At 37.7% G+C, this 12177-nt stretch overlaps 1 protein-coding gene across 1 annotated transcript in view; it reads right to left on the bottom strand.

The window, feature by feature from the left end:
- The window catches only part of EPHA6 (EPH receptor A6), an 868762-nt gene that overhangs the window by 29095 nt on the left and 827490 nt on the right, over window positions 1-12177 (bottom strand). Inside the window, exon 15 of the mRNA XM_019922241.2 lies at window positions 8917-9066. Within this exon, the coding sequence (XP_019777800.1) occupies window positions 8917-9066 (150 nt within the window). The remainder of the gene's footprint in view (window positions 1-8916; window positions 9067-12177) is intronic.

Below are 12177 nucleotides of genomic sequence, written 5' to 3' on the forward strand. Positions count from 1 at the left end.
ATCTCCATTTTTCTTTCTTAAAATTGCTTTGGCTATTTGGGTTCTTTTGTGTTTCCATACAAATTGTAAATTTTTTTATTCTTATGGGGAACCATGATGTTCACTACTATGCCAGTTCCCCTCAACGAAGTATACTTTTTGGAAATATAAACACACATTTCAAATCTACTTTTATGAAATAATCGCTTCTTTAAGAAGACAATGTTCTTAAAACTTAGGCCCATTTTACCAAGCACTCTCTAGGAAAAAACCAGATATTTCTTCTTTCATGCATCATTTCCATTTTAGAAAGATAATAGGCAATTTTAATAACATATTTCCTGGGCCCACTAAAAATATTGGAAAGCTATAGAAAAATAGTTTATGAGTACAAAGGAAAAGGGGATTTTAAATTATCCTCTTTGAGACATTTCTCCAAAGAAGAAATACAGATGGCCAATAGGCACGAGAAAGGATGCTCAACATCACTAATCATTAGAGAAATGCAAATCAAAACTGCAGTGAGGTATCACCTCATGCCAGTCAGAATGACCATCATTAAAAAGTCTACAAATAACATGCTGGAGAGGGTGTGGAGAAAAGGGAACCCTCTTACAGTGTTGGTGGGAATGTAAATTGGTGCAACCACTGTGGAAAGCCGTATGGAGGTTCCTTAGATAACTAAAAATTGAATTACCATATGATCCACAATCCCATTCCTGGGCATATATCCAGACAAAAGTATAATTCAAAAAGATACATGCACCCCTATGTTCATAGCAGCACTATTCACAATAGCCAAGACATGGAACCAACCTAAATGTCCATTGACAGATGAATGGATAAAGAAGATGTGGTATATATATATACAATGGAATACTACTCAGCCACAAAGAAGAACAAAATAATGCCATTTGCAGCAACATGCATGCAATTAGGATTATTATTCTAAGTAAGTCAGAAAAAGAAAGACAAACACCATATGATATCACTTATATGTGGAATCTAAAAAATGACACAAATGAACCTATCTATGAAACAGAAACAGAATCAGGGACATAGGGAATAGACTGGTGGTTGCCAAGAGGGAGGGAGCTGGGAGAGGGTTGGATTGGGAGTTTGGGATTAGCAGATGGTATATACAGAATGGATAACAACAAGGTCCTACTGTATAGCACAGGGAACTATATTCAATATCCTGGGATAAATCATAAAGGAAAAGAATGTATATATATGTATAACTGAGTCACTTTGCTGTATAGCAGTAATTAACACAACATTGTAATTCAACTATATTTCAATAGAAAATAAATGTTTATAAAAAAGATATAGAATCTAGCATCTTACAAGAACTTCCTTTACTGTAACAATCTGGCATTTTCTACATTTTAAAGATGAACATAATAAAAACAAGATATTTGTCCTAATTGGCAAAAAAAAAAAAAAAAAAAGCCCTCTTTGTAAATATGCTTTAAAGAGAAAAAAATAATTATAAAAATTATAAGAGCAGTAGACTGTAAATTTCTTCCAACTAGAAATTGAAGGTATAATTAATTTTTTATGAGAATGTTGCTGGTATGTATATATCTTCTAGCTTTGTGGTTATTTAGAAAAAATATTTCCCTTGAAAATTATACTGTGTTAGTAGCATACTGGTTATTGGTTTCCTCTACTTGAAACCTTACTATTTGAATTACTTACAATGGTGATTGATTGAATCTCATAATATCCCCTATTACTCTTGCCTCTGTAACAGACATGCATCATGTTAGTGTAATTAGTATGTATTTAATTAAAATGTTGCCCTTGCCTGTGTACCAATAGTACGAATTATTGAAAAACTGAGAAAAAGAAGGTCATTTTGAAAATTGCTTTGGTAGAAACATAATCAAACCAGTGCAAAAATTCCCTCTGTAATATGGAAGGTTGAAATAATGGGAATGGGCCTTTAGCAGTTTACTGTATCTTACACAGATCATTATAAAAGGACCATTACATAATAAAGTAGAGTTTGGAAAACCTAATCAGTGACAAAAATTGGAAATGACTGGACTCTCTAAGTCATAAAATGATACTGCATTTGAGGTAAGTGGATTCTACACATCCACCATTCTTGGCTGAAATACTGACCTATAATTGAGAAAGGTTATAAAATTATGAAGACAAATACAAAATATGGTAAAAGGTTATTTTCTTCCTTCTCAAATTTTGAAAAGAGGGATCAATTCAGGTAAGGTCAAAAGGTTATTTCTAATCACATCATCTATATAAAAAAGTATCCTAAATCTGAACTCTAATTTTTTCTTCAGGTAAGTTTCAGAAAGCAATCTAAAGCAAAACTCACTATCATATAAAAGCTTTTGAAAAGTAAGGAGAAAAAAACCCCCAAAACACTGAGGCAGTATTATGTTTTCTACTAAACCTCAAATGAGAAGTTCTCTCATAGTGGTTCTCTTTTTGGGAAACTGAACTAGCTGAGTAGCATATACCTAAATGATACCATACCTAGAAGGCATTTGGGCTTCAAATTACTTCAAGGTGAATCCTTCCTTCCCTCCCTCCCTCCCTTCCTCCCTCCCTCCCTCCCTCCCTCCCTCCCTTCCTTCCTTCCTTCCTTCCTCCCTCCCTTCCTTTCTTTTTCATTCATTCATTCTTTCTTTGTTTTCTAAAACAGCAGCATGTCAGGGAAAAAAACAAAACAAACAAAATCCAAGTCTCCAGTCTTGCATTCAGATCATTAGTTTGAGCTAAGTTGCCTCTCATTTATGTGGTGCTAGTTTTTTCCCTACATATTAGCTCTGTGGGGATTTGATTATTTAATGTTGCCTGCTGTTCATGTTTTGCTTGCATTTTCTTCGGTTAAGCACATTACACAGTGTAAGTGTTGTAAGAACTGCAGTGCCCTTGGTGTCCTCTTTGGAGCCAGTGTAGCTCCTAGCATTACAGTGTACTCCTACTATGCAGTAAACAACAATTATTTTGAACTTGGATGAAAATAACATAGAACATTATCCTGCAATACCTTAAAAAGAAAGAAAAAAATGCTAGAAAACAGCAAGGAACTATGCACCTTCAATGTGCCTGTGACATGTTTCTGGTAATAGGCTAAATATACTGATGATTAGAATTTTATTTTAAGCTACTGCCTTAAATATTTTTAATAAATATAGTACATTTTATACATTTTTAACATCAAGACAAAAAAATACTGCAGAAAAGATTTATAGTTCCAAACAACAGTGAGTCAATCCACATTCTTTTGCTGACAGGAAACAATGAAAACACTTCTCTTGTGACACAGTGGCATACATAATTAAAGATGCTTTGATCTCATTACGTAGAGCTTGCGTGGTAAGGAGACTCCTTTGAAAATTAGACTTCTATGGTATAGCTCAGAGGGTGAAAGCACGCACTTAGGAGTAAGTAGGGGGCTTCAACTTCAATTCTATCGTTAACCATCTAGTAACCTTGGGTAAGTTGTTTAAACTTTCTAGAAAGCCTCATATCTACAAATGGGAGTAAAAAGAGTATCTATCTTAAAGAATTATTTTGAGGATTAAATGAGCCAATATCCTAAAATACTTGGCTCATAATAAATTCAGAAATTGCAAGCTATGATTATTACCATTGATTAATTAAATACCTTCTATGTACCAGGTGCTTTATATATATTATCTTTCAAATCCTGCAGTTGAGTAGTTTGAACCCCATTATAGACAGTATCTCAGAAAGCTGTAACCACTTGCCTAAGATTACATGGCCAGTGAACTGCAGAGCTGAGATTTCAACCTCAATCTTTCTAGCTCTAAAGCAGTGGCTTCTAACTGGGAGTGATTTTTATACCCCATCTCTGACTGGGCAATGTTTGGGGGCAGTTTCGGTTGTCATGACTGGGAGGGTGCTACCTGCACCTAGTGGGTAGAGGCCGGGATCGGTGTGAAAGATGCACAGGACAGCACCCCTGCCCGCACACCACAACAAAGGATTATTTGGCCCAACAATAGTTCTGAGGTTGTGAAACCCTGCTCTAAAGCTCTCATGATCTTTCCACTACACCTGCTGCTGCACTAGAATATAACGATGCACAGTGTTAATATTTTGGTGCCATTTGATACTGCAATAAATAAAACTGCTCTTGAAAACAATGCACAGAAAAGAATACTACAGTATATCTCTGGCAGCACAACTGCTTTCCTTTAGGGACTTCCTTCCTCACTCCATGTGATTATGGGGAAATTGCCAGTCACAGTGCTCCACCCACCTCCGAATGCACATGCTGGTACCTAAACCTTGCTGGGCCGATCATAGTGTCCATTCCCTGGCATGGTTTTGGTTCAGAGTTGGGTAGAGCCCTAACACAGCCAACCAGTCTTCTCTGGGATTGGTGTATGAATTTTCACAGAGAGAAGGTTTCATTCTGCTGAGGTGGCTAAGCTGGAATGCTGAACCCTGGAGCATAAAGAAGAATAAAGCAAAGAAGAAGACCTTTGCAACAGGAGAAAATGAGGTCAATGGACCTAGTGCTTGGGAAGCACTAAAAATCCTGCCGATCCCCGAGATATAGCACTGCTCAACTCCTTCTTAGTCTCATGAATGAAAAAAATTATTTTTACATAAGTGAGTTCACATTGAGTTTCTGTCATTGAGAATCAAAAGTACTTTGAATAATAGAGTATGCATGCTTTTTTGGCATATGCTAAAAAGTAGCGATGTTGCATTCACACAATGTCGTTTATATTAAAAAGGAAAAGAAGGCCTGAGGTCTACCCTTGAGGAGTGTACATTCTACTTGGGGGCAGGGGCAAGACTTAGAAATGCCACTTCATCTCCTCACCTACATACACAGAGGGCTCCTTGGCAGCGGGGGCTGGATTTTCTAGTTCTCCATCCCCATCCACACGCCCAGTGACTGGCATGTGTTCAAACAGTAATGGCTGAAAGGCTAAGCAGATGGCACCTACTGTTATGTTTGGTATGTCTTTTATGGACTAGTCCTGGGTACTCTGTGTTTTCTCATTTCCTTATGTACAGTCCTAATGTACATTACCACTGACCTTTGGGAAAATCATTATATTATTCACGAAAATAGATTATGCAAACTCAGAATTGTTCATTGCAATGAAATATGCCACAGTCTGCAGAATGGAGGGACTATTTCATGAAAACTATCTGAAATTTCCTAAACTCATTTAAAATCCTAAAGCATGTTAACATTCCATATTTAACTAAGCCCATAAATTAAACTCATCAAAATGTAATAAAAATATAAAATATTAAAACAGAGCATAGTTGAATTTTTACTGTCTAAAAATGACTTTCCTTATTTAAAATACACCTTGGTTGCATAAAGTCAAACACGAGACTGAACTTTGATCAAACATGAGAAATGCAGGACAAACAGGAAATAACTCATATTTGGAGAGAGCAGCTTGGAAAGTTTTGATTAAGCTATTTCTGCTTCTAAACAGAAATTCCGGTTTCAGGATCTGTCACAGATACGCTGACTTCCAATATGTTAAGCTAAACAGAATTTCAACTCTACTGCAGCAGCAAAAAATATTCACAAGATACATAAAAGATTTTAGCTCTTAGGACTTTCCTCTCCTCTTGTATTGATCTGAGGACCTAGAGGGTTTGGCTTTTTATTTATTTTCCCCAGAACTTTTTGTTCTCCTCTTTTCAGATTCTTGCTTGCATATTCTTTGGTAGCCACTCAAAGACCATGAAAATAACCAGCTTAGTCCTTACCTGGTCCTTGAAGAACAACCAAGCTCTGGGCGGAGGAAGCATTCAGCCTTGTGCTGTGGGCAATGGCAACCCTGAATGAATGAGGATGGGCTTAATGTCCAGGGGTCTATTCCTGGCTGCAGCAACTTCTTCTGATTCCAGATATAGTCTTTGTGGCCAAATGAGGTTTAATAGACAGAATGGCTCTGTAAATGGTCATCTTGGACACAGATCATCAACACACATGGCCAGAATGGCTGGGTGAACTGTTGGGCACGATCCATGAAGGGAGGAGTTGACAACAGGGTTTGGACTACTCTAGGCAACAGTTAAGAACAATTTACATGGGGGTCTGTGTTGGAAACTACACATGTGGGCTTTTTCTTTCAGAGGCTGCTCTCCTAGAAAATCTGTCTTGCAGTCTGGTATCTTCACCTGTACATGCTCTGCTCTGTGGAAGTCCTATCGGATTTCTTGTATCTCCACAGAGATTCCTAAACTTGAGAAAAGAACAATCTGAATCATTCCTTTGCTGAGACAAGTATGATAAAACTATTTCTCCAGAGATTATAAAACCATAGCATGTTACTGTTAAAAGGGATATTAAAAATCACTTAACCTAGTCCTTTCATTGTATTTATTGGTCATGAAACTGAGGCACTTTCATTGTTGAATTATATCTACATAACCATGGCCGTGGTTACCAAATTGGTGGTACAATGTACCCCAGGTGGCAAGATGATAATCCAGGAGGCAGGAAAAATAATAGAACTTCTCTTTATGTTTATTTGTCTCATCCTATTGTAAGAAAGACTATTTATGCATGTCTAATAAGAATGACTATGACTTTTATGGCCATAATGAAATGACTGTTACAAATGTATTTGGCAATATATATAATATATTTAAAATCAACCCCCTAGCATTTCTTATCCTCCTTTCTTGCTTTTTTCCCCCAAAGCAGTGATTATCAGGTTACATATTATATATTTTACTGATTTACTTAAAGTCTGTTTCCCTCTTGCTAGAATATAAACTCAATGAGGGCAAGAAATCACTGGCCCATAGACTGTGAACTAAACCACCATGAAAGAGGTAGTTCTCCCCTCTTCTCCTTGCCCATAACATCTTCTAAAAGGTTATTAGAATTGTCTTCTAATATCACTGTCAAATCACTTACTATGTGGTTCTAGGGAAATCATGTCACTTCTCTAAGCCTCAGTTTCATAACCAAGTTCAACTCGGGTAGGACTAGATAATCTTTATGGTCCCTTCCAGGTGTAACACTTGTTTTCTGTTGTATCTCCGCTTCCTGAAACAGAGAAGGCACCCAATGAATATTTTTTAATGAAAAATGAATATATTAGTAGGTAGTACTTGTATACAATGTGCAAATAAGTATACATGTGTCAGTTGTGAATGCTCAAGAACTTTTTACTGGCAAGGATGTATTATTAGTAAAGTTTGGAGTCCTCTGAGTTAGGCAATTTTTTATTTTACGTCTGTCAGGAAACAGGTTAAGACAAGGATTAATGGAGTACCAGTTAAGGAGGGTACTTGACCCGAGGGCTCTTCTGTGCAGTGAAGACTTTAACTCATCTGGAGGAGGACTTTTTATTCTAGAGATTTGCTTGAATGGCCTATTTTAGTCAGGTCAAATTAGGACAGGCAGGCAAGCATTATCTTGGGTTAGAGTGAAGCAGGAACTATGGTGACTGAATCCAGGGCTTCTATTACCTTGGATAACTGGTGAAAGAAAGATGAGTTCTTTCTGGGAAAGAAGGGATGAATTTCTGCTTCTGGGATTCAATTTAAGAAGAGCTGGAGAGGTGGTCACAAGTTGCCCCAAACAAGGCCCAGAGACAGGAAAGAGCAACGAGCTCCTTCAAATAAAATTCCCTGAAAGACAGTAAACTCTAGGCAAATGGTCTGGATCCAAAAAGTCTAAGTGTTGGCAGTGGAGGAAAGGCTGCTGATTATGGCATACTCTGTACTTAAGGGCAAATGTTCTGCAGGACCGAGCCACCTGGCTTTGTGTTTTGATGATGTGCTTTAAAGAGCAAGATTGAGCAGTGTTTTATGACCTTGAACCTGCTGCCATGTAGGTTTCTGGACCTGGTATCCTCTGCAGAGTCAGTAGGCACCCACAGGACTGAGCAGGACTCAGCTTCTAAAGTAACACTCCAAGGCAGGGAGAAACAATAGCCATGGTGAGCTAACCAAAACCCAGTCTTCTCTGTGTCTGGCATTCAAAAGGGATAGACCTTCTCTGTCACTGAACAAACCCTTAAGATACTTGGACAACTTGAGGCGGGGGTAAAGTAATGAGTGTGAGGTGTGGAGGGGAGGCTGAAGCAATTGAATGGAAAACAGAGAAGAGACGTGACAGGAGTTGACCGTGTTTAGGGATTTTTCTATAGCCATATAGTCTTTGTTTCCCCTTATGAACATTCAGAAACCCAGTAGAGCTGACTTCCCATTGCCATTGTCTCAGAAACCATTCGATACTTGGAGGAAGCAAACGAGTAGACAAAGTCTCAATTCTGGGATGAGGGAGTGGGATATTAAAATATATTTGCAGCTCTGACAGCACGTTTACTTGCATTGTCAGGATCCTAGCATATTTTGACTACCGTCTCTACTACCTTGGACAGTCCATAGAGGTCAAATGTGTGTTAACTATCCTGTTCTATAGTATTATTAGCCACCAAGGTAATTTTTACAGATAAAACGGAAACAAAACAGATTGCAAAGAGGGTCATGTATCTCAAAAGAACCATACGACATGACTCATATTGATAATACATTGCCTGAAAGCATTCAATCTTTTTCTACTAAGGGATATCTAGTCTAAATTAGTTTGCCCTTTACAGTGGTACATTAAATTGCTCTAAGGAAGAAATGAAAAGTAAACATTATTCACTGTTTTTTGTTTTAGGCCAAGGCTATTGCATAAGCACAGTCACACTACCTTAGAGTGATATATGTGGAAGTATCAGATGTAAGACACAGATCAGGTACTTACGTGACAAAGTCCATCAGCTGGCCCTTATGACACCAGATACAGCTCAGAGTGAAAGGCTGCCACAGACCCTGACAACTCTCAGGAAGATAAGGGCTAATTTGAGTGAGGGCAAAAGGCATATTTCCCCATCAAAGCTAATATGTCTGCATTCATAAAACGGCAGTTTAACTATGGGTGGCACTTACGTCTTGGTTAGACATTTCCCAGTAAGGTCTCTCTCCATAGGACATGACCTCCCACATGACAATGCCATAGCTCCATGCATCACTTGCCGAGGAGAATTTTCTGTAGGCAATAGCTTCTGGGGCTGTCCACCTTATGGGTATTTTCCCACCCTGGAAAACAAATTGGAGACTTTTTCAGTTGGGTCACAAGTGTATTAAAGATTGAAGTGGCATTGCAATTAAATATATTTTATTAGAAAGACCTAAACACTGCACTGGCATTTTAAATAAAAAGAAACCAGAATAATGTTAAAATGTCAGAAATATATTTTCTATAATAGTTATTCAGTGAAAACAGCTTTAATGGGAAAGAAGTCACACTTCAGAAATATTTTATTTCATTCATTAGAGAAATTTATTTTCACTTTAGAATCACACAATTAAATTCACTATCATGCCATTTGAAGAATGTTCCAGATTATAGGACATTAAAGCTAAATATCATTCAACATTCATTAAACATTGTATTGCATGTATAAATAATAATGATAATAAGTTCTAACTTAATTGAAGTCAAATGGTTAAATACAGAATTGAGACTTTTCTCTAAACAATTTAACATTTATCAGAACTTTATTTCCTTTCCCTTTTGCTCTTTTTCATCTGCTACGATTACGTTTCTTTGAAATTTAAAAATCCTTGAACATTATACAAAAGCCCCTGAAAAAGATATCTTCCTTAGAACTCTTTAGTCTATATTCTTGTTCTATGGTCAAGTTAACATTTGAACATATTAAAGAGACTAAATTGCATGAATTTAGTCTATACTGTTCAGGTACTAAAGTCTGCTATTGCATTATACTTATTTTTTATCAACACATTACATTTTATCTCTCAAAACACTCTATAAGTCCCTTCTTACTGTAATGACAGGAATAAAACTATTTACGCATTTGATTTACAATTTTTGAAATCTGCAGCTCTGAACAGCAAGTTGAGCGAAGGAGAGCAACCCTGGCGCCACTAGATGGCGGAAGAGTACAACGAGCGGCTCCCAGACGGCGGTCTCCTACCCCGCGGAGAGGGCTTCAGTTCCCAGGAAATGATTTTCGACAGTCAGAAAACCCACCACGATGGAATTGTTTCATCATTATCATCACTTTCAGGACCACAATCATCTGATCACCCGCTGTGCTCAAAGTCTGGTGTTAGGGTGAGTGGGGTGGAGGGAAATAAAGGGTGCATTCTCTGGCCCTTGAGGAATTTAGGGCGAACATCTTTAAAGAGGAAGCCGTTAATCGAGTAACCGAAACACTATTTATTTAGTAATCTAAACGCCACTTACTTGAAGGGAAAAGAGATTCACCCGAAATAGGAATAATTCGGTTTCACAAGGCAAATGAGAACATTAACAGAACCTCACTTTAAAGACTTGTGGCAAGGAATTCTTAAAAGGAACCTTGGGGGAAAATACCTTGAATTCAGTCCCCTCTTTTTACAGGTGAGCTGACTGAGCCCAAGGTTTAGAGATTTAGAGACTCTTCCCCACACTGTTAAGCACATAGTGTCAACTAATGTTATCATAGTAGTATTGTGGAACATTGATATAAAGATGCAAATATTTCAGCATGGGGGGAAAAGTTGGGCCAAACTAACTTTCATGTTTTAACACAGAGTATCTATAACCGTATAGCACAGTAGTATAACAGAAGGGAGCCTGAAACCTGGGGTTTTCACCTTTTGGGGCAGCACCAAATTAAGAGCAGGAAGTTAAATTTGCAAAGTTGGTGATGGAAGTTTAAGAGGGTGGTGAGTCCGGGAAGGGGAGGATTCATTCTTAAACCCGAAGTAGAGTTGCCAGATAAAATATAGGACCCACAGTTAAATTTGAATTTCAGATAAATAACAAATACATTTTTTTGTGTATTAGTATGTCGCATACAGGAATTATTTTTTGGTATAAGTACATCCCAAATATTGCACGAGACACATTCATACTAAAAAGATATTCATTGTTTACCTGCAATTCAAATTTAACTGGGCATCCTATATTTTTATTTACTACTTTTGGCAACCCTTAACCCAGGGCATTAAAAAAAATTCAGAAATGGGAACATGGTAAATGATCCAACAGAACACAGTGTTCTGAAAAAACTAGGTGGTCTATGCCGCAGGAGGGACAAGGCTATTCCGACTTGTGTTCGTGCACTCGCACCGCAGCAGTCTTTGTTTTAGTGTGTGTTGTGGCTGAAGCTCCTCAGGCTTGTGGCCCTGCTTTCTGAAGCCACTTAAGTCAGGCTCAGGCTTCTTTCAAATATGGGGGCCACACTTCCAGAGAATAAATACCAAATCTGTAAATGTGACCTCAGAGCAGGTGCAAGAGCAGCAGTCTCATCGAGCATTTCTGAATCTGGATATTTCTTGGTCTCTTCTGGCAAACAGTACGTGGAAGTGACTTGCTAGTCTGCTGGGCTGTTCCTTTGCTAAATAAATCTTTGTGAGTTCTATTGAGACAGGCTAAAGAACGGAGTTAAGGGTTATTTTATGTGCATTCACTTATAAATGACATCTCATATAAATGAGTCACATATAAATTTATATTTCCTATAACTAGGTATCGCATATAAATGATAACTTTATCACTTTCCTTCCTAAGATTTTACTTTTTTCCTCAAGGGGAATATATTACAGAATGTTTGATTAATAAGCATTGCTACATGTTATGGACTGAATTGTGTTCCCCCCAGAATTCATATGTTGAAGCACTAACCTTCCATGTGACTGCAATCTGGAGCTAGGGCCTTTGAAGAGGTAATAAAATTAAATGAGGTCACGAGGGTGGGCCCTAATCCAATATGACTGGTGTCTTTCTTAGAAAGTGAAGAGACACCAGAGGTGTGCAGCACAGGGAAAAGGCCGTGTGAGGACACAGCAAGAAGGTGACCACCTGCAAGCCAAACAGAGAAGTCTCAGGAGAAGCCCAAACTGCTGATACCCTGAATTTGGATGTCCAGACTCCATAACTGTGAAAAATAAATTTTTATTATTTGAGCCACACAGTCTATGGTATTTTGTTATGACATCCCTAACAGACTAATACACTACCCCCATTAAAAAAATCAAAATTTCTTCCCTAAGTTGAGCAACAATGCAAAAAGGACGGTACATCTTTATTTCAGATTTTTTTCCCCAAGTGTCATATTGTAATGGAAAGTGTGAGTTAGAATAAATCTTAAAATATTAAGTATGAAAAATTGGCACAGAAGTTTTAATGTAGGAGAT

The sequence above is a fragment of the Tursiops truncatus genome, chromosome 4 (assembly GCF_011762595.2).
Source record: "Tursiops truncatus isolate mTurTru1 chromosome 4, mTurTru1.mat.Y, whole genome shotgun sequence".
NCBI lineage: Eukaryota > Metazoa > Chordata > Mammalia > Artiodactyla > Delphinidae > Tursiops > Tursiops truncatus.